Source organism: Dermacentor albipictus, chromosome 3, assembly GCF_038994185.2.
Source record: "Dermacentor albipictus isolate Rhodes 1998 colony chromosome 3, USDA_Dalb.pri_finalv2, whole genome shotgun sequence".
Taxonomy (NCBI): Eukaryota; Metazoa; Arthropoda; class Arachnida; order Ixodida; family Ixodidae; genus Dermacentor; species Dermacentor albipictus.
In genome coordinates this window covers 11,287,501-11,311,103 of record NC_091823.1, presented here as the reverse complement: position 1 = coordinate 11,311,103, position 23,603 = coordinate 11,287,501, and the positions used below count along the sequence as shown (strand labels likewise).

Genomic DNA, 23,603 nt, shown 5'->3' with positions numbered 1-23,603 from the left:
ATCGAAAGGCGCTCGCCATGGCCAGGCATCGAACCGGCTATCTCCTGATCAGCACCAGAGCCGCTAAGCCACCGCGACGGCTGATTTAACATGAGTCACATTTATAAATAATAAAAACACCTCTTAGCATTACGGTGTCGAGCAACAACACGAAATAGCTGCATGTGAAAAAATAAATGACTGACAAATCACGCTTTTCTGCCTTGGGAGGCGTTACACAAGTGCCGAGATGTTTGCTGATGTCCTTATGTAAAAACCGGAGCAGTTGGTGCTGAACATGTAATAACCAAGCCAGAGCTACCGTGCCTACTTTATGCAGTTTCTCATTATGAAACGAGGGGCCACGAATACCGAACCTGGGGTCTTTACCCAAGGAATTCACCTGAGAAAATTATCTGTAGCAGACACTGCCTGGCAAAGCTAAGCTTAGAAAGACTGATGCAGTCATGCCTATGATTGGGACAATAGGAAAATTTTGCAGTGGGCTAGTTGGTTCGACATAATTAACACTGTTGCGCAAAGGGACGAAAGGACAGGACTTGAGAGAAAACAACAGCCGACGCTCTCAGGTGTCGCATGCTGTTTTCTCGCTCAAGTCCTGTCCCTTCGTCTCTTTCCGCAGCAGTGTTAATTATATCTTGGCAATAGCTTTTGCTCAGAAGTCTAGTCGAGTCCCACAAAATTGAGCCCCAGTATATATCGAAGATGGAGCAATGCCCTGAGATTTCTGTGGGGAGCACGCCAGGCCGCGCGGTTCTACGTATGCAACGACCTCGTTGATGGCTTGCTGCAGCGTGTTTTGGATGTCCCCGTCGCTGCCTCCGGTGACCCACAGGGCGATATCGTCTGCGTAGAGGCTATGCTTGAGGTTGGGGATGCTAGCTAATGCAGGCGGTAGTCCGAGCAAGGCCACGTTGAACAGAAAAGGGGATAGAACCGATCCTTGCGGCGTGCCTTTGCTGCCAAAGTGAACAATTGGCGACTGCAGCCCTCCGATGGTAATGGTGGCCGTGCGACCTGTAAGAAAATTCTTCATGTAGTTATATGCTCGATATCCAACCTGGAGTGGTGCCAGTTGGTTCAGTATGGCCTCATGCGTGACGTTATCGAATGCCTTGGTTAGGTCTAGTCGCAAGATGGCTTTGGTGTACAGCCTGGAGCTTTTGTCGCCATAGATAATTTGGTGCTTGAGCTGAATCATGATATCTTGAGCAGGAAGTTTAGGGCGGAAGCCAACCATGGTATTGGGGAAGAGGTCGTTGTCGTCCATATGTCTGTGTAAGCGTGTGAGGATGACGTGTTCGAGGACCTTTCTGACACATGAAGTGAGGGAGATAGGGCGGAGGTTTTCGAGTCGCTTCCCGGGTTTGGGAATCATAATAATTTTGACTTCTTTCCATTGAGAGGGGAGGTTTCCAGTTTCCGAGTATGTGTTAAAATAAGCTCTGAGGGCTAGTATAGAATCCTCATCTAGGTTGCGAAGCATTTCATTAGTAATGCCATCAGGTACCGGGGCCGAGTTAGGGCGAAGTGCGAGGATGGCTTCGCGTACTTCGGCTGCTTGTATGGGCGCGTACAGGTGGTCGTTATCGGTGCCTGTGTATGCTGGAGCGGGTGTAGTAAGTTGAGGTCCCATGTATCGGTCTATCAGCTCTTGAAGAACTTGTGCGTCCGTGCCCGGATGGGTGTGAATAATTTTTTGCAAGTTGTGCTGTTGTGTGTTCTTGCTGTTGGCCGGATCGAGGAGGAAACGGAGGATATTCCACGTTTTGGGCAGGTTTGGTTGCTGTGCCAATTTTGACGAGTAAGTTGTCGTGCGTAGTCTTCGATGTGAAGGGTGAGAGTACTAATACGTTTCCTGAGCGTTCGGTTGAGCTTGTCGTGTTTGTATCTGCGTTGCAGACTGGCGAGGGCTTCCCACATATGCAGTAACTTGCTATCTGCCTCCTGCAGATTAGCTTCCTTAGGCACCAATTTAGTGGCTTCGCTCGCGTCTTGCAGCAAGGATGCGACCCAATCTTCGAAAGGGGGTTGGGTGCCCGAGAAAGAGGTGAGGGCTTTGGCCTGCCGGAAAGCGTCCCAGTTCGTTATGCGGAGTTGACGGCCCTTGGGCTTTCGCGGGACCACTCGAACTGTTATTTGGATTAAATAGTGATCGCTGCCCAAGTTGTCTTGTGTGTTGATCCAGCCTGCTTGTGGAATTCGTTTTGCGAATGTTAAGTCCGGAGTAGTGTCTCTGCTAACGATGTTTCCCATACGAGTGGGAGAAGTTGGATCCGTGACAACAGTAAGACTTAGATTCTGTCCGTCAAGCCACAGTTGTCTTCCCTTTCGGCGGCCCATTGGGTATCCCCATGCCACCGCAGGGGCGTTTAGGTCCCCTAGGATAAGCAGGGGGGCTCCCCTAGCTACTTGATCTGCTTTGGGGAAAAGTCGTAGAAACCTATGTTGTTGTTCGAGGCTGTTGTACACATTGAGGATGAAGAGACTCTGTTGCTTGCGCCTTGCAGACGGGATGATCTCCAGGAAAATGTGGGCTGCTGTATCAATGCCTGTGTGATGCTGTATAACCGGAATGTTTCGCTTAACTAGTGTGGTTACTTGGGGCCTGCGGTTATCATCGCAAACTGCGGTGTATGCCGCGTATCTCGACAGCTTAGCCGCTACTCCGGTCTCTTGTAATGCGATAACATCGGGGGAAGTATGTGGTGCGAGAGAGGTAATATATTGCTCTAAGTGTGCTCGTTCTCGCCGGAAGCCCCGGCAGTTCCACTGCCAAATGCAGTAGGTAGCACGTTCTGGATTACTCGCAGCCATCTTTGTCGGGACGCAAGTACGGCATCTTTAGGGGACCTGCTCTGGGTCGGAGTAGGGTGTTTTCCAATTCTGTCAAACGGGTGTTGTGATTTTGAGCCAGAGTCGCGACCATGTCTTGAAACACTTTGCGCGTGTAGTCCATGTTTTCCTGTCGCTGTTGTTCTCTTGCCGCAAAGGCTTGCTCAATTCTGGGCAGTAGTAGCGTTTCTAGTTTCGCAGTAAGGAGGTTGTCCATTGCGCGTTCGAGAGCCTTTGCAATGGAGGCGTCGAGCAATGTGGCAAGCTTACAGTCTATTGCTTCGTTGAGGTTGCGTTCTAACCACTGTTGCAGCTCAGTGAGGGCCTCACAGTTGACATTTCCTTCTGAAGTGTATGCTGGTGTTGCCGCTGTTGAGATTGGTTCGAGAGCTTTGCGCTTGTGCAGGGTTGGTTATTGGGTGGTTTGCGGGCAATCTATTGCAGGGACAGGAAGGATGTCTGCATTTGATGGTAAGTGTTTGGGTTGTGTGTCCGCAAGTTGTGATTTGAGCTTAGCGTTTTCTGTCTTGAGGTCTTGTATCTCAGCACGTAAGGATCGGAGCTCATGCATGAAGCTGTGCATGGTACCGTCACTAATTGTGTTCACTGGGGTTGCTATAGGTTGTGAGGTGTGACCTGTGTGGGAGACAATACTGGTCCAGCTTACCTTGGGGGGTGCGTCTTACACTTTAACTGTGGTCGTTCGAAGGCTTGCGTTTCCTTGCTGCTGCGGTGGTGTTGAATCCGGTCCGCTCCGGGGGTGACTGCGTCCTTGTGACTGACTGCGTCCACGAGACCGACTGCGTCCGCGTGAGTTGCTGCGTTCGGGAGCCTGCGGTTGTGGTGTCGACTTCGGTGTTGGCAGAGCTGAGTCTCCATTTGCTGAAGTCGATGACCCCGTCTCCTGGTCCGCTCTTTGCTGTCCCAGTCGTAGGCGTTCCCATGTCGTTGGAGTAGGAGGTGTCGTGTCTGGAAGCGGCGATGGCAGGACTTATCACCAGTCGGGTGCTCTATGCCGCAGAGCGCGCAGCAAGGGTGACAGGGGTGATCAGCCGGCGGATTTACTGTGTCACAGCTCTTGCATTTCTTCTGGGTTGGAGTGGGGCATACATCGGCCCTGTGGCCGATGGTCCTGCAGATGTCGCAGACCTCGATGCGCTTCTTATGTAGATAGCATTTGTATTCTGCTCCACGGTAGTAGATATGGAACGGTAATTGCTTTCCGTCGAATACGATGAGCACTGAATTAGTACTGCCCATTCGTCGGGCTGCAGAATCGTAGGGTTCTTCTTGTAAACGAGACTGTTGGTAATGTTTTCTTCTATGTCATATGCAGGGATGTTCTTATGGGATGATCTTATGGCCCTCACACGGCGGTGTGACGTATCCTGTGGCTGCGAAGCGGACTGCTCCGATGGGGAGGCTGCGGATGCGGCAGTATTTTTCGGCGTTAGACATGATTGGTGTGCTAACTACAATGACGTTATTATCCGCGCATGAGCGGTAAATGTCGTCCTCAGCTTCTTTGGTTGTAATGCCCGTGATCTGTAGTATTGAGTCGCGTATCTGGGCGTCTCCTAGTTTGAACACGTTGAAACCTTCAAACTTCAAACTTCAAAGCTTGGTTACTGTGAAAAACACTGTTTGCACCCCCACCCCCCTCACTTTTTGAAGTTTCCCTTGCTTGCCTTCTATACCATCTTGTCGCACAACTTGTACCAGTGCATCCGTACAAACTAGCCCAGCTATAAACCTTACTGAACGTGGGAATGAAGCATTCCCACGTTCATTTTGCGAATTGCTCAAGGAGCTTTTTTCTGAAAACTTATGTTGACTTCGCTCCGATATGGCTCTGTTTGACACTGTTCTTCTTAGAATATGTTGGGCCATACTTATATCTTTCTCTTTTCCTACGCTTTTCCGGTCACCTCTACACTCACGCAAATCTTTATATGGGGGGAACATTTTATGTTTGAAGGCATACCTAAGGAAGGCTTATGTTTGAAGGCATACCCACGTGTAGGTTCCTCACTTACGCCCTGTTTATGCCGATGGGTGATATTGTCCTCCAACGCAGCATCTCCAGTATTGAGGCCATGGTGAATGGCATGCGCAGCCGGTCGTCCCACTGAGGCGCCCGCAGCTTGCCCACAGCAGAATCAATCTCCCTGTGTATGCGCGCCTGATGACCATCTGGGTCACTGGCCGCGATGTACAGGTTCCACAAGATGGCACTCCTCACTGTGTTGGTCGAAGCGCTGTAGAAGTTGATCGCAGTCGCTTCCAGAATTGCCACTGCGATAGAATGTGACCTCTCACTTTTGCGGAGAACGCTGCTCTCTGGCACAAAAGAAGTTTGTCTTGTCTCCTAATGTCACAAAATATGGAGCAACACATCCTATTCGAAGCAGAATTCTCTTATATATAGCATAATCAGTCTGTAAAAAGTCTATAGACGCTTTTATTTGAAGCTTCCACAGCATCACTTGACGCCCCATGATCTTATGGCCCTCACTTTATTTCGACCGTTGTATGCCCATTATTTGAGAACAACTAGTCTCAAACATTGTGTACAGCCTTTGGTGCAGCAACGTTTGTCTATAAAATATCTGTATCTTTCATGAACAAATGTGAAACTTCCTAAACGAAAGCAAAGAAACATGATAAGTTTATAGGCAGTTGTCTTCAGACTATGGAATTTCCTTCCTATACGAGAATCTCTCGAAAGTCATTTCAAGTTTAAAATCAACGTCCGTTGAAATAACTTAATGGCAATCAAATTTAAAAGCTAGTCCAGCGAGGAAACATCGGTAAATGTTTTCGTGCGACCTGCCATGTTGGCAATACCTTCTTTTCTTCGGAAAAAAAATATATATATACTTTGAAGAAAGCTGGCAGCGAAGGTATTCACTTGTTAGCCAGAAATACATGTTTCATTAATTTAGAATAAATGGAACTTCAGAAAACAAGTTATACGGATTCGATTACGCTTAAGTCTTTCTGTTCTTTCTTCTTTTTTTCCTTTCAATATTTATCCCGAGGAGCACAGCAAAGTGTTTAAAGCCATCTTTACGACCTCTAGGGAGGTTTCAAGTACTTACAGCTGAAGTGGGAATTGATGCCCTTGTTTTCTTGGACCTTTCTCAAATAACCATCTATAAAGTCTTTGTCCTTATATTGATCCATGATTTGTTCCCTGTTCTTGACTTCAGCCCTGTAACACAATGCACAGAGGCAGAATAAAATGCGCACAGGTGTTTTAGAATGAACCACCGCTATATTTGCGTTGTAAATTTATTCGTGCGTATTTAGGAAGTTTACACGCTTCTAGTTAAGTTTAAGTTAATGAGTTAATTAAGTTTAGGTCAATCGAGCACAACATAAGTTTTCATCGATTAGAAACATCCAGTCTGTTTGCTTCATAAATGATATTTCACAGAAAAAAAATTGTGCTGCTCAATATAAAAGCGACTGGAATGTCAGCACCCAGCGCTATCTCAAAAGGAGGGGGGCGGGAGGGGAGAAGCAGGTGGAAATATTTTTATGTACTGTGTGTTTACATTTCTTGTTGCCCCAGCCACACAGATACAGGTGTTACTGCGCTATAAACGTGCGGACAACAAAGGTAGAAGTGGACAGGACGCACGCAAACTCACCACACACAAGTTGTGAGTCCGCGCGCGTCCCGTCCATTTCTACTTCTGTTGCCCGTGTGTGTATAGCGCAGTAACCACCTCATTACAAGGTCAACTTCTACCAACTAGCCCAACTTGCCGCTCTAGTACGCAGATAGTTTCCAAGTAAACAAAACTTTCGTTAAGCGCAGCCGCATGCAACGTAGACGTATTGTTTTTATTAGTTAAGAAAAAATAACCTAACTCCAAAAGAATTCGTACATGGACTAGTTCGTAGTTTATTCTTGAAAACGGAGTTTCTTGCAGCTCCAATGAACAGTACATATACCAGCGCAAACTACAAACACGGGAGCTGGCTTGCAACATTTTCTTTTGAAATCATGAAACCAACTTTTTACTCACATACATGTGATCAAACAACCAATACACATCAAAGATGACCATTCAGAAACGGCAGTTCTAATCACTAATATTTACGTCAGCACTTCTCATGGCCTAGAGAAGCTGGAGATCCTGGCCTGAGTGGCTCTGGCGTAAATTTTAATAACAAAAAATTGCCGTTTCTGCACGGACATTTTTGACGTGTATTTCTTGTTCGATCACATATCTGTACGCATAAAAGTTGATTTGACGACTGCAAAATAAAAAGTGCCAGCGCCTCCATATGTCGTTTGTGTTCGTTTAAGTAAAATTTCGGTAAACTTAAACGCTTAAGCGTAATGGCTGCTTAAACAGAGGAGCAGCTTTTAAATTGTTTTGTTTTGTATTTGGGTGATGAAAAAGCAAGCTTTCGTTAATCGGAACCTAAATTTTCATGGCTCACGTCAAACATAATCAGAGAAGTATGCTTTGAAGAAATTTTAGAGACAGAGGCAGGATGTGAAGTATATATTTTTGCGAGACCTACCTTTAATTCAGAAACTCACTCTTGAAAACCGGTGGGAAGGGCTCAAGCAGGCAATAAGCTGACATATTTTTAGTCCCTAGCATGCCCAGAGCTGCATGCCTGCCACCCTATAGGTGACCAAAATAAGGACGACCGGGACTTCGGACGCCTCACAGCGCACCGTTCGACAATGTGGACTCTTCCTACACGGCTGCGTGCTATTTAGTCACCCACTGGGACAGTAATAACTTTGTTTTTGTTTTGATACGTCGCGGGGGCGTCCTAAAGACCTTATCTAGCACGACCAGTAGCTGTCGAACGCAACCAATTGACGGCACAGACGAGCTGATAGATTCATGCCCGATATCCATGCAGCGTTAAGAGGGTGCATGGCATAGAGTGCTGTCCCTCTGCATATATTTCTCAGTAAACGGAACGCCTCTTATTCAGAATATGTGTATTTCTCCGGTCCCTAGAGGTTCTAGATTCTGCTGTGTGTCTTGTCAATTCGCGCTACACAAACTCAGCTTTGAGATAACTTGAACTCGATAACATACGCGTGAAGTACTTCTTTACAGACAAATACTACAGCGACCGTAATATACAAAGTAAGTGTGCCTACATTGTTAAGCTCTCAGAAAATAGCCGACACCACGACCACATCTTGAATGCGTGGATCGTGTTTGAATACCCGTGGAGGGTATTCAAACCAGGTTGGGATGCCCTTTCGGGGTCCCAGCACCGACTCGTGGGTGTAGTTGCTGCACGCAGGTTTCAATGGCGGCATGTATACTAACCTGACAAGTTTTTTAAACTCTGTGAAAACGTAGTTGACAATGCGGAGCCTTGTTTTCGGGATGTACACAGCGAAGAAGCGGACTACTGGCAGGAAGTCGTTGAATGTGAAGAAGTTGGCGTTCTGCAGGAACATGGTGAGCAGTTCCGCGACCAAGCGACCCCGTGGCTCGCGGGGGTCGCAGCGTTCGCCGAACAGCAGGGCCGTCATGTTATTAGCCACACTGGCAGTGAGCTGCTGCGCCACTTTCACTGGCTTTGCCTTGCTGAATTCCAATAGGGTGGTGAAGCCCTGAATCTCCTCCTAGTTCGAGAAAGAACGAGAGAGGATACGACATCCACAGCGTCCGCGTCAGCTCTCTTAGGTGACGCTTTCGACAATTTTATTTTCTCTTTATAGTCATCCATTTGCTAGCACCTTGCACAGTATTAGGCATAATTTTGATTATGACCAACAAGTGAACATTTTGTTGTGCAATACACTGAACTTTGTTCGCTGCACTGTATTTATAACCATGCATGAGTAAGAGAGGCAGCGATAAGCAATAACTTCAGTATACACAGTAAGAGTACCTGGGGTAGTGGGGGGGACGTGAAGGGGGGTGAAAGGGCCGGTTAAACGCAGTAATTATGAGTAATCGAGTTGTTAACAAATTCTGGAGCTTTACGTGCCAAAACCACGATCTGAATATGAGGCACACCGTAGTGGGAGATTCCGGATTGATTTTTATCACATCTCACCCCCATTGAAATGCGACCGCGACGGTGGGATCGAAACCACGACCTCAAGCTCAGCAGCATAACGCCATAGCCATTCGCCAGCCACGATGGTATTTATTTATTTGTTTATTTGATTGATTGATTGATTGATTGATTGATTGATTGATTGATTGATTGATTGATTGATTGATTGATTGATTGATTGATTGATTGATTGATTGATTGATTGATTGATTGATTGATTGATTGATTGATTGATTGATTGATTGATTGATTGATTGATTGATTGATTGATTGATTGATTGATTGATTGATTGATTGATTGTGCATTATCGGATGCCCGCTCCATCCAAGAAATTTGACTTCTGAGAACAACTTTACATGTACTGGTTTGAAATTAATAGTTTGCTGAAAGAAGCCGTCTCCGTCTCGCTTGTCGTTGTTGCAGTCCATTTGTAGCGGTTTATAGGCCAGCATCATAGCCCCATTTAGTGATGCTGCCAAAACAACTTTTACCACGACCATAAACTGGGTGTTCATTAGAGGTCATGGGTTGATTCTAGATATGCATAACCTTCCGAAGGAAAAATGAGTAGTTCTCACTGGAAGACAGGTCAGTCTTTGTACATATTACACTTTGCTGCTTCAGCCTATACTTTCAGGCTTCTCGGTTCGTACGTGAGGACATTCAATTCCCGTGCACTCGCTCTTACTTGAATGTGCTTCTCCATGGGTTTCTTGGCAAAACCCAAGTTTCTGAGCACCTGGAAACAGTACCTTCGGTTCACTTGCCATATTTCTCCGTTCAAACCTCCGATTCCTGACGACAAAAGGAAAAAATCAGAAATACTGCTAGTTGGAGAACTACTTACTAGGAGTGCATGTTGCTTACGATAAAAGTCAGTAAAACGTTTCGAGGAAAGCGAACGAAAATATTGTAGAATATCAAACCTTTCGTGTCGAGATACCGAAATACAAAGTCTTCGGGTCTGTAGAAAATGTCGGGATTGTTGAGTCCTTCCCGAACGGAAGCGACGTCATTCAACACAACCACGTCTCTACAGCCAAGGCGGACCCTGAAAGCGTCATAATGTTATTGTGGCAGTAAAATTAATCACTTTTAACGTAAATTTGTATGTTTAGGATTTCATTTGGCAATCCAAGTAAGGTCTTTGCACACAACTTCTTTTACTGGCCTTAATTTGGCTCTTTAATACTTTATGTTCCAATAATTCCTGTAGGAATTACGATTGGTCACGATGTTGACTTTGACGAAAGAAAGCCGAAGTGACAACTAGTGTGAGAGCTCACAATCAACTCAGATCACATCAGTTGCGTAAAACTGCTGCCATAGTCCGTTGGCGTTTGCTTGAACTTTTTAAATGTCTATACTCTGTGGCACACTGCGACTAGACCGCTTTGCTACACCTCTAGGGCCTCTTAAGGCCACGCCTATTAAGGCCGGCAACACTGCTGAGGGGGCGTGCAAACAGGCATCAAATAGCTTGCGATAATAATTCAAACCCTTACAAACTGCGAAATTATAAATTCCACACGTCACAAGTGGCATACAATATGCTGAGTTTGTAACAGAAGGCACCAATATATTACAAAGAGTGAAGCGGGTTATCTTTTACAACTCGGGTGGGACAAAATAGAGATTTGATACGCTAAAAACAATTTTCGTACCAGAAAGCGTAATTATGGAGTCATTATGGGAGTAAATTCTCATTATACTTTATGGGAAGCCTCTAAAATAAGGATTGACGCTGTTTGTGGCAACAATCGCCGTCATCGTCTGCAGTGGAGTGAAAATAGATACCCGGATGAGAAGGGTGGTGCCGGCATCTGCATGCGATTACTTCGCTTCCCCTCACTTAGTTTGCGATGCCTGGTAGAAAATCACGGCGGCGTGCTGCGGAAGATTAAGAATTCCGCGAAAACGGATCGTCAGTAAAGAAGAGTTCGCACAGCGATATCACATACGTGCCGAAATGGCTCTATAACGTTATACTGCCACGCAAGCGTTCTTTATTATTATCCATGCTCCCCGACAGCCAGTGCCTGAGCGATCGGCGGGCAGCCATCTTCTATTCCTTTCAGAACGCGGCAGCGTCAGACTATTCAGAAAAAATCTGTTTTGTTCGGCATATTAATGCACCTTTAACGCGCACACGTCACATCGGCGCGGGAGGCTTCCAGGTTCTGTGACGTGGCGGGACGGACAGGAGAAGTCGGCGCAACCCGAAAACATTTGACCAATAGCAGAGGGCAAACAACGAAAAGGTGTAAAAACAGAAATAATAATTTTTTTATTTGTTCCGTCTAATCATGCATAACCAGTGTGTAAATGTCATATCAGACGGGAAACTATCGGGTTTTTCGTGACGTCGCGTGACAGACAGGCGAAGTAGGGGTCCCCCGAATATTTTTTGACCAATTGTGGAGGGCTCATTGCAAAATTGGAATGGCAAGCGAAATGCATACATTGCGTTTATACTTTATACACCGAGGAATGTATGACCCACCGTTTTTTCGAATGAGTCATAAAACCATGCTTCAGTTCTGAAGTAGTAATGAGGCTAGTTTAACCCATTCGGCTTGATGTTCGGCGTCTGAGCAATGATATTCTAGTCGGTTTCTTGGCTTAGATTGCTATTTGTTAAAGGCTAGTAAAAATATGAGGTATTTTTCATATGGCAGTGCTGACATTTAAAAAATTAGGTCTCCAGGGACCGTGACATAAATACAGGTATCATTTCACGAGAGCACCGGAGGCTCGGCAACGGCTTACAATGCCACTGATGGGCAGGAGAGTAAATGAGTTTTTTATTTCTGAATGCAGAAGCGTGAGCGATCTGTCCAGAGCATGATGGGGAGAAATTGTGGCGTTAGTCATGGCCGACGAGCTTGTGCGGCGATTTTTGATGCTTACCATTCACTCGTAATTCCATCTCAACATAGATCGCGAAAACTGCAAAGATGCCTTAGCGAAACCGTCGCGGACGTGCTAGCAGCCACACATGTCCAAGACCACTTCTCTTCTATAGACATCCGCTCGAATGTTCCAGAGAAAGCTGGGAGAACTTTCCGAGTGCTAGCCAAACCGGTACGATTCATCTTTCCTATGCATTCTAGTTCTTTGTTGTACGCAGTTCCCATAGTTGCTCAGCAGGTATGTTCCACTAGCCTGTGGATAGTGTGCTACAGTGCAAGTTTGCTTTCCCTGTTGCCTCAGCCTGTAGACGATGCGTGAGAGCTCAGGGTTACCGCCTTCACAGTTCTGGCTACTCCTTCCCCTCCTGCTATTTTTCTTTTGTCATTGTGGGAACTTCCCTGCCTTTCCTTCTCTCACGTCGCGACCATCATTCTTGACTCCCCCCCCCCCCCCAGCCACATGATGTATACTGCGCAGCAGTAACTAGTGCCATAAGAATTGGAATAACAGACGTTCTTATCTCTTGCTATCTCTTTCTGTAAAAAACATGGATGCGATTGGCATTCCTAGCTCCACCGCAGGGAGCCGCGTCTTTATGACTTCCTTTCGACTCGACACTATTCACACAAGGGAACAATAAGGCCGTACAAACTCCATTATTTATTTTATACAATCCCCTTCTTTCTCTAACCGATGTTACCTGATATTTATCAGCTCTCGACCAAAACGAACAAGCTATGAAGCGTTTGCTCGCGGGTCAACGTCGGCTTTGTTTCTTCGCATTTGTTGTAACAAGGTCCTTTTTTACGTGTTTGTTAACAGCCTGTTTCCTTTGTAAAGAAAATCAAAGGACAATAAAAAAAGAAGAGGCCACATTAAATATTACTGCGCCCTCGACTCCATGAATCTGCCAGCAAAAGCTTTTATAATGCCCCTACAGCGAAAGAGTGCACTCACTTTATGGCCTAAGCATACTAACACGTGCACTTATTTATCTTTTTCAGATGACAGCTTTTCACCACCTAAGAAATATCGCACAGCGCAGGACGCACCTGCATGCATCGGAAGTTTCTCGAAAGTTATCGATAGTTCAATCCGCTGTCTGTTGTCACCGAACTTTGTGTAACCTGATTTCATTTATGCGCGACGCGAATGGGGTAGAACTTTCTGGAAGGGGCGCGGGCACCAGCGATTACTCTGGAACCTTCGATGACTGATGTATAAAAGCCGACGCGCTCGACCCGCTGAGCAGATTTTCGACGATCGCCGACTGTGTTCGCCGTTGTCGCCGTTCTCTGAGTGTAGCCTGTATTTGAGGGCACAAGTTCGCCCAATAAAACACGAGTTTTGTCATTCCCAGTTTTGCTGCTTTCTTCAGCATCACTACCATGTGACAATAGTCACGTTGTAGGGACGGTGAGGAATACAATTATTGAAAAGCACTACTGCAAAATTTTGCTCTATATTGGGTGAGCGTGCCCCCAGCAACACAAACGACCCTCAAAGCAAAATTGTAGCGGCGACCACAGTAGGCGCCTCGAAAAGCGTGGCGTGAGAGAAGGTGGCCCGTGGCGTGAGCAGCAAGCTCGATCCGAATAGGTCACGAAGCTTCAGGCGAAAAGCGGTTCAGTACAAATCGTCACCGACATCAGCAAGGGGGGTTATGGGAGCAGCGATTGAGGCGCGACTATGTTTGGAGGATGCAAACCTTGGGAAATAAAAACGTGTTTATTTAATTCAAGTGGTACACAGTTAGATTCATTCAACGAAAATAAAATTCCTGGTCAATATTATATATTCGTGACCAGTTAAGAAAATAGAAGTTTATTTAATTTCATTATTATTATTAAATACATTTTTTTTCAGCGCCCATTGTTACAGGGGGCGTTGACGACGCTATCGCTCGCAATGCAATGCAGCTCTTGAATTGTGGAAAAAGGTGCGCTCGTAAAGTTCACCTGTTGAAATACGGCCCCCTCACACGTTTTGCTTTTTTGCTTGTCGAAGTTGTCTGAGCTTGGCGACGTGGGTAGCTTCATCGCTTCTTCACCTGTTCAGTCAAAAGTAGTGATTTACAACCGCCAGATAATTGTTTAGTTGTTTTCGTGCGACTGCGCTGGCCGACGGGCTTGGCATCCAACGACAGGATCAGCACTCTACACCTAGCTAAAGCTTTCGTCGGCCTCCAAAGAAAGTATTTTCTGTGCAGGGGTGTGATTTCGACAACCGTGCTGCTGGCCTTTTCTTGCATCGCTTTCCGCGCTGAAAGCTCGAAACGCCCATCAAGTCGAATGGTAGGGCATTTGAATATATGGTCCTAAAGGCAAGCCAACAAAACAAATTTCGTGCCTTCGAAAACAAAATGACGTCATTTCTGTTTTTAACGAATATGGCGTCACATTTTTTTATTCCGCCGGAAGTGTTCCCTCCACATACGGATGGCGCTAAGCCTCACGAACCACCGATGAACCACCATGTTTTGAACGTATGGGCTCCTATGGAAGCTTCGCTTGTGAGCAGCGCAAGAGCGTTCGGCGTTCGAAGGCAAAGAGCTTTCTCGCTGGGCGTACGGCCCATAGGAGCTATCGCCGTCCGCGTCACTATGTCTGCACCCGTATCAACGCTGTCACCAGCTGAGAGGCTACCTCGTCCAGTTCTTCCACTGGTAAACTGGTCCAGGAGGGCTGGCGGTGCTGAGGCTGGCTGAACGAGCGTTGTGGTCAGCGGCCACAGGGCTACCCCGCCAGGTGTGGACGTGACCCGGTGGCTGCTGTTGTGTGCTCCCGAGCGAAAACCCCACCCGCGGGAAACCGGGCACGCGGAGGCTCCGGTACATCGACTGTGGCGCAGGGCCACCTAAGCTCCACGAGGCGGTCCGGCCCTGCAGTTCTACCCTGCTGTCCGACACTGCTATCCGACACCGGTACCACGACGTCTCCGACATGGCGACACCTGCTTCGGCATGAACTGTAGGCAGATTACGTTTGACTGATCCATATATATGTAGCTGCATGTCTTCTAGAATGTATTTTGGGGAGCTGCCGCGCGTGTTTGCCGTTTCAATGTGTTAAGTACGTCCAATACAAGTCCGATGTGTGTTTGTGCTTCTGCGTGCTGTTTCTGTCTCTTTCTGGAGTGATGCTGCACCCAATAACATCACACACACAACCTGATTATACAAGAGGCGGAATTCACTAAGCCGCGCTGTTAGTACGCAATTTCTTAGCCAAAAAGTTATTATGCTGCTAAGATAAGGGTGAAGCTGAAGTGGCCGCGCATTTACCTTAAGGCGTTGTATGAGAGCAAGGAGGAAGCAAAGTACGGATTAAACGACAGGAAGCGAAAGAAGCGCGGTTGACCGATGCCATCATCACACATCATGCAACTGTAGTTGAGGCTATATTGTTACAGCAAATCACTATACGCCTCTATTCGACAGCTTCCTTTCCCGGCCGTCGGCCATAGCGCCGACAAGCGCAATCACGAACGCTCGTTCGCCGCACCGCCATCAAAAGAATAGCAGTGGAAGTCTCACGCATTCTTCTCACAATGCTGAGAGAGGCATGACTGATGGGCACGTGGTGACATATCTTGCACAAAAAGAGACCCTCAGGCGGTGCAATTGCCGACCGGGCCTGCAGGCTAGCCCCACCTGCAGCAACATCACCACCTCCACCGCCACCGTATTACAAAGCGACTGTCTTTATTTCGACATTAATTGCGGAAAGGAAAACAAAAGAAAGCTGCCAAACAGCTCATACAACCTCAAGGCAAGGCGACCAGCAACCGTATGTTCATCGGTATGGTATGTGATTGCGCTGCACACGGTGGCAGGTGCTGTTCTAATGGCCTGCATAGGTTCAATATTAGCTCTCTCGGCAGCCGCTACCGTTTATAAAGGGCTGTTCGACGATTTACACGAGCGTCAACCAACAACGACGCGCGCACTCCCTTCACATATAATCCCTGTCGAGGGCCCAGAGAGCTGTTAAAGTAGCCCTGAAGGAGAAATTCACAAATAAGCCGTGGCTACCGACACTCGCAAAATTATGAGAGAAAATATTGCAACTTAACATTCGCACATGCACCCGCCGTGCTTGCGCAGTGTGTGGTGTTGGGCTACTGAGAACGAGGTCGCGGGATCGAATTCCGCCCACGGCGGCCGCATCTCGATGGGGGCGAAAACATCCGTGTACTTAGATTTAGGTGCACGTTAAGGAACCCAAGGTGGTCAAAATTTCCAGAGTCCTTCACTACGGCGTACCTCATAATCAGAAAGTGGTTTTGGCACGTAAAACCCCCTAATTTAACCTTTTTTTAACATTCGCACGTGCAAGTTTAGCTGTCTATCACATTTTGACGTCGTATCAGCGTCCATCGCCTCTTCTTGGCTTTTTTTCACCAGATGATAAAACATGATGATACTTCGCATCATGCCAAGAGTTTGCTTTGCAGATCCAGGCAACCGCATTCTGACGGAGGCGAAATGCACAGTGGCGCGTACACTTCGATTTTCGAGACCGGTAATAAATCGTTGGTGACGTAAGGGCCTGCATACCCTAACTACGCTGTCTGTCATAATCCACGTGGCATCTCACAGAAGTCAAGGCTAATCGGTAAACATCACCACAATGATCAGCTCGAACGTTTACATAAAATTACATATGGTATATTCCATTTGCGAATATTCTCGGCACTAAAATTAGTTATCTGACAGGTCCATTTCAACCCGTTCATGAACAAGTGATAGTTACGCATGGAGCGCAGCACTGGTCATCGGTTCGCAAACGTGTACTCGGCCATTCAAGAAACACCTACCTGAAAATTGGCCCGTAGTGGTCGCTCATCTCTTTAAAGGCGACGTGATACGGTTTCCACACGAATGGGAGATAGCCGAGCAACGGCACGCCACTCGGACCGGGCGGAAGACGCTCGCTTTTTTTGTCTCTTCTCTTGCTCACAAGGCTTTTAAGGCCAAATAGTACACTGGCTATGGTCGACCACACTGCGATCGCTGACCAGCTTACTTCCCATCTGAGAACCTGGAGGGAAAAAAAAAACATGAGCCATTTCACTGTCTGAAGGTGGTTGACCAGCGCACGACACGGAAGTGACGCATAGTTTTGAACAAAGGTACGAACACATTTATTATCTCGATCGGTGATCATCGTGACGAAATGTACGCACACTCATTTTCTGAATCGGTGGTCATTATTTCACTCGCAACTACAACCACATTCTTTGATAATTTCAAATCGATGCACGTACGCCGCTGGGTGGTCGGTTGGGCCGGGTCGGTGTGGCACCGCAAGGGATATGTCTGCAACACGGAACGCGTAAATCGCTCCCTTTTCGGTACCGACACATCCGCATTGAAATCACCGACAACAAGAGGGGCAGTGTCATGGCAGCTAAATCACGCAACCTGAGTCGCCATGAACCTTATGGGACTATGAGTCATTGCATTTTTTTTGCTTGTTTATGGGAGTATGAACCATTGCTCACGGGAGTGTGAGCCATTGATGACAGCTTTCGACATGCTGATCCGTATGTTGCATGCGTGATTGGAAAGGATTGGATGCGAGCACTGTTCACTTAACTTTGCTGAGTGCTGGTAGCCTGTGCCTTACGGTGCTATGAGCCATTGCATTTTATGCTTGCTTACGGGAGTATGAATGCGTACGGCGGTATGAGCCATTGACGATGATAGTCCTTGTTCACGCAGAAGAAAAATGTATGCTACCCTAGCCATATATGGCTTCCCTGTAAAAAACCATTCACTTGAAGGCACTACGTCCGCTTGCAGCATATAAGAAAAATGCGTGTTATTACATCGGACACCACGGGGTATCTTGTTGAAGTGTCGTGATAGCTTCAATATTTTACCAGGACACGACAACTGCATTCACTTCCCTTGATTCTGTCATCAGATATTCACTTCAGTGTAAGATTTCATGGAGCAATTGCACCACACGTGAAAGGTACGGGGTGCATCTCAAATAAAGGTCATACACCCGCCGCAGTTGCTTAGGGGCTCTGGCATTGCGCGGCTAAGCACGAGGTCGCGGGGTCGATTCCCGGCCGCGGCGGCCACATTTCGGAGAGGGCGCGATACAAAAATGACCTTGTGCCACGCCTTGAGTGCCTTGTCAAAGAATAACCACAGATGGTCGAATATAGAGTCCGGCGCCCTGCACTATGACGTGCCTCATAATCAGAAAGTGGTTTTTGCACACAAAATCCCATAATTTAGTTTTCTAATGAAGGGCCTATAAGATAACGCCATAGCAGAGACATTTCCGCCACAGTTCTACCGACAAATACAAAAAATCTAGTAGCTGGGACACTCGTTATTAAACAATAATATTGCCATAAAATAAGAAATACAGTCATTGAAGTAAGAAATACAATCATTAAAATATAATATACAGTCGATGGTTGGATTCAAGAATATTTATGTGGCATGTGTCAAGCGGTATTTGTGGATAACGATGTATCTATCTTCGCGCACGTCACGTATGGCGTGCCCCAGGTCGTAGTATGCGTTGTTTCTAATAAACATAAACGATATTGACATAGATATATAATTATAATTATAGGTATAATAGGTATATAGGACATAGGTATAGGTATAAATTCAAAAATTCGTCTGTTTACCGGTAACGGTGTTAATTATCGGGCTGTCACTAACCATAACGATTGCAGTGAACTCTAAAAAGACTTACAGAAAATAAACCAATGGTGTTTTGACTGACACATGAGTATTAACATCAAGAAAACAAAGCTAATTTGATTTACTGCCCTAAATAATTCTTGTCGCGCACTTATGTAATAAATAATGACGAAATTGAACCAATCAAGTCAGTTAAATATTCAGGTGCCCATTTGACTACTAATATGACGTAGAACGCACATATTGATTGTCTTTTAGGAAAAGCAAATACAACTCGATTTTATCCGACGCGCACTTCGCTTAGCTAACAAAGATAGAAAACTTCTTGCCTACAACTCAAGCGTCTGATCAAAATTTGAATATTCGTCGTTGATTTGGAGGCCTCATCACGCATAGCTCCTCAATTTTGTTTCTTAAAATTCCGTCATTGGGGCTATTGAACGCTTACAAACTCAAAGGCGGCAGTTATAACATATCTGAATATTTCTCACACTCGGTCAGGGACAAAAGAAAGAAACTATGGGACTAGGCGAAGTTGAACAAGCGGGAAGGTAACAAGGCTGTTTTGAAGCATGATGCGCTTTATCTGCGGGAAAAGCGCTTTCGGCTTGACAGTGCAAGGGGAGATGTAGTTCAGCGGTGACCTTCGCATAAGCGTACAACAGGATAGCCCCTCAGGGTTCTAGTGATAAATTGCAGGAGCATAAAGAACAAAATTGATAAATTTCCATGCCTGCTACATACTCTACAGCCCATGGTAGTGTTGGGCACTGAGTCATGGTTAGATTTTTCTGCTTCTGATTCCAAAATTTCCCAGGCAATTTGCCACTGTTTCCGGCGCGACCGAAATTCGCATGATGTAGGTGTCTGTATTCTTGTAAATAATAGTATACCTTGAGTTCACGTGGCACCACATCTGTAAGATGCGGCTCCCAAACGCAAAAAGCATGGTGTTTGGCTCCTACTATCATCCACTAACTGTCATATGAAAAGTTCATCAAACCTTCTGACTTTCTGGAGTGTTTGAAAAATGACCGTGCCTTGGTCGGAGGTGACTTTATTATACCGGAAATTGACTGGTCATGTGCAATTACCAGGCCTTTTGTTAGTGTTTGTTTGTACTCGTTTTTTGATCTAATGAACACTGACATATTTGAACAATACGTCCTCAGTGCGTCGCGTGATGATGGCACTGGCCATGTCTTGGACTTGCTGTTGTGTAATGGGTCTGGTATTGTATCAGACGTTCATGTACTACCTGGACTGAGCGACCATAATATTATTGTTGCTGATGTTAGTGTTAAAAAATGTATCCATGGTGAAGAAAACGCCTAGAAAAGTTTTCTTGTATTGTAAGGCTGATTACCGTTCTATAGATCAGTCGTTAGACTCGTACTTCCCAACGTTTGACACATTAGCGGATGATTTGAGCGTTGAACAATTGTGGGAAAGCTTTAAAGAAAAGCTCTTCTATCTGCGAGGTAAGTTCGTTCCGTCGTGGGTGCTTTCATATAAAAGTGATAAAAATAAACCGTGGTTTGAAAATGTGAAAAAAAAAATGTGCGTAGTATACATAAGGAGGTCCCATAGTCAAAGACTGTGTCAGGACGTGCTGTTAAAGACATTTATGAAAATCAGGAACAGCACATCTTGCTGAGCAGAGTGCGGAAGGTATACTTAAAGTACAAGAAACAGAGGTACCTGAAAAGCTTACCCGAACTAAAGCGGTTAAAGTTTGAGAATTTAACCAAATATGCTAATAAATCCTATTTTGCTCATCTTGGGGAATGATTGGTAGAAGATCCGAAAAAATTTTGGAAGTATATCCGGCGTGATAGTCAGAACGACAATTATGTCCCTCCTCTTGAATACTTAAACACAGTTCTCTGTGATGACGAGCGCAAAGTTGAAGTATTTAGTAGTTTCTTTTCTTCCGTGTTTAGTAATCGCGAATTTCGGGTTGTAAGAGTGGATTGTTCGCTTTGCATTGAAGAAATGCCCGAAGTTGAGTTTGCCTTGGAAGGTGTACGTAAACTCTTAGCAAATCTTTCTCCCAGAAAGGCAAATGGGCCACGCGATATAGCAGCAGCAATGCTTAGTAGTTGTTCTTGATCGTTATGCCGGTATTTATGCCGTCTTTTCCAAAAGTGTTTAGATATGGGCGCCGTACCGGTCTACCGACTGGAAATTGGCAAATGTCATGCCTGTATACAAAAGTGAGCCTAAAAACTGCGTTGAGAACTACAGGCCAGTGTTCTTGACTAGTATTACATGCAAAGTAATAGAACACGTTATATATACTTGTAATATATGGCATCTAGTTAAACGTGATCTATTAAATGCAAACCAACACGGATTTCGGCAGGGTTTTTCTTGTACTACACAGCTTGTAGAATTCACTCACGATTCGGCCCTATAGCAATAGACAAAAGGCAGATAATTGATTGCATATTTCTAGATTTTCGTAAAGCGTTTGACGTTGTGGCTCATGACCTACATATCAGCAAACTAGACGCCTACAAATTGGACATAAAGGTAATTGCACGGTTATCTGAATGTCTTTCACATAGAAAGCAATATGTGCTTCTCAATGGCATCTCCTCTGATCTTGCTGCAGTGAGCTCTAGCGTACCCCAAGGCTGTGTCTTGGGGCCTCTTAATTTTATTGTATATAAATGATGTCACTAGATGTATTACGTCATCTTTCAGCATGTTTGCAGACGACTTTGTAGTGTATAGGGTTATTGACAGGGATAGTGATTTAGATAAAGTTTCAACTTGGTGTGCGCAATGGGAAATGTCGCTAAATGTTTTGAAATGTTGAAACATCACCTTTACAAGAAAACATTCCTACAAGGCATACGATTACAAATTAAATAGTGTTACTCTACGCTGGGTTACGGAATACAAATAGTTAGGAGCCTTATTTACCCCTGATTTAGGTGGAACAGGCATGTACAGGAAGTAAAAAGGAAGGCGACACGAAAATTGCGCTTCCTACGTCGAAATTTCGGCCAATTATCTAGTAAATTCAAAAAACGGCTGTATTTCACTTATGTGCGTTCTGTGCTTGAGTACGCGTGTATCTGCTGGGATCGTTATACGTGTCAGTTAGTCAATTTACTTGAAAACATTCAGAGTAGAGCAGTTCGATACTTTCTGTGAGATTGCAACAGAAACCTTACTATTAAATTATGAGGTTTTACGTGCCAAAACCACTTTCTGATTATGAGGCACGCCGTAGTGGAGGACTCCGGAAATTTCGACCACCTGGGGTTCTTTAACGTGCACCTAAATCTAAGCACACGGGTGTTTTCGCATTTCGCCCCCATAGAAATGCGGCCGCCGTGGCCGGGATTCGATCCCGCGACCTCGTGCTCAGCAGCCCAACACCATAGCCACTGAGCAACCACGGCGGGTAGAAACCTCACTATCACCGAAAACAAGCGCGCACTTCATTGTCAGGATCTAAAGGACAGAAGAAAGGGCCTCAGACTCAATTTCCTCCAGTATTTACAATTCTACAACAGGCATTGACAGGAACGAATACATAACATTACAATTATATATATCGCGTATAAGGGCTCATGCCTTGAAACTTCATTAATTTTCTTTTGAGGCTGACACCTTGCATTATGCATTTTTTTTATATAGCACAACGAGAGAGTGGAATGCTCTTCCGTCAGACATTGTAGGCGTACGATGCAATGAAAACTTTTACCGTGCTTTGTGTGTTGAAATGAGTGACAATTGATGTAGACATGAATGCACCCCCTGCTGTAATCCCTACAAAGGCGATGCAGGTACTGAATAAAAAAAATATATTAGAATCACTACAAAACAAAGCCGCTAAGTTCATCTTATCGCATAATTCTTCCTATTCAAGTAAATCTGAAATTAAGAAAAGCGTGGACCTTGCATCGCTGGTAAGAAGGAAAGCTTCTGGAATAACATTCTTTCAAATTATCTATCGCAACCGTGCTTCTTACACTACAACAGTAATAAAGGCAGCAGCCACAGCTTTTCCGCGCTTGGACCCATTTTCGATGTTCACCAACCTTTTGCCCGCACTGACCTAATCCGTTTTTCATTCCTCCACTTCGTAATTCCGGAGTGGAATCAGTTGCAGAGGTCAACAGCTGACGTAGTCAACGCAGATTAATTTTTAGAAACCCTGAAGTGCTGCGAACAAACATACGAGGGACACCGGACAAGCTTTGAGCTTGAAGAAGATATCCACTTGTCAATTTTTCCAAGATTTGCAATATCCTACTGGGATTATAATTCCTGTGGGTGCCGCCCCTAGGAGTACAAATTCAGCGTCTCGGGCAACGCTTCTCTGTGTTTTTTTTTTCAGATAAATGTATTTGTATGCACGCTGCAGTTTGCATGCCTCTCCCGCGCTATAGACGACAATGTTGGAGCCTGTACAGTCACCAGTGATTCATAGGTGATCATCTACATGCAGTGTCTTCGTATACTAATGGCTCTTTCCTGGAAACAAGATTGATTGATTTCCTGCGAAAGTATAGAATGCATTAAGTGCTAACTTCGACCTATTAATCTTTATCTCACAGCGAAAATAAGCAGTCTTGGGACCCTTCATGCCAGTCCTTACACTGAAATACAGCAACCAATTTCATAAAGCCGGTCACTCTACCATCAGCATACATTTAAACGCAAACAGAAAATACTAATCAGAACACCTATTTCACGCAATTACATCGGAGTGCAACATGCAAGCACCTCGTAGCCGATGCAGCCCGCAATGCACGTTTGGAGCCTGCATTAAGTCACTATTAAAGAGAGGGACAACCTGGAAACGCAAGGGGCGTACTCCAGTGGTTTTAAACTTGTTCGCCTTTGAAGTTGCGCTGATTGTACCTGCTGCGGTATACGTAACAAGCGCATGATTTGGTTGAGCATCGAGAGCTGTCAAACCTTTTGCGTCATACCTAAGTGCAGGGAGATGTGTTTTAGGCTCCAAGCTTAACGCGTTCCTTCAGGCTGACTGTCACGGGCAGGAGCGATATTAGCATATAAGAGACTGCACATAGCTTCATCGTCACGGGACATTGATATCTGAATTTGCTATGGACTACTAATCTCTAAGCCTCAATT

General features: G+C 45.5%; 1 protein-coding gene across 1 annotated transcript in view; it reads right to left on the bottom strand.

Moving 5' to 3' along the window:
- Positions 1-23,603, bottom strand: part of LOC135919519 (cytochrome P450 2A12-like) — an 89,672-nt gene that overhangs the window by 6,328 nt on the left and 59,741 nt on the right. The window contains exons 3-8 of the mRNA XM_065453397.2: positions 16,628-16,851; positions 9,823-9,947; positions 9,585-9,691; positions 8,154-8,455; positions 5,937-6,049; positions 4,872-5,130 (exon numbers count right to left, since the gene is read on the bottom strand). Coding sequence (XP_065309469.1) covers positions 4,872-5,130; positions 5,937-6,049; positions 8,154-8,455; positions 9,585-9,691; positions 9,823-9,947; positions 16,628-16,851 — 1,130 coding nt within the window. The remainder of the gene's footprint in view (positions 1-4,871; positions 5,131-5,936; positions 6,050-8,153; positions 8,456-9,584; positions 9,692-9,822; positions 9,948-16,627; positions 16,852-23,603) is intronic.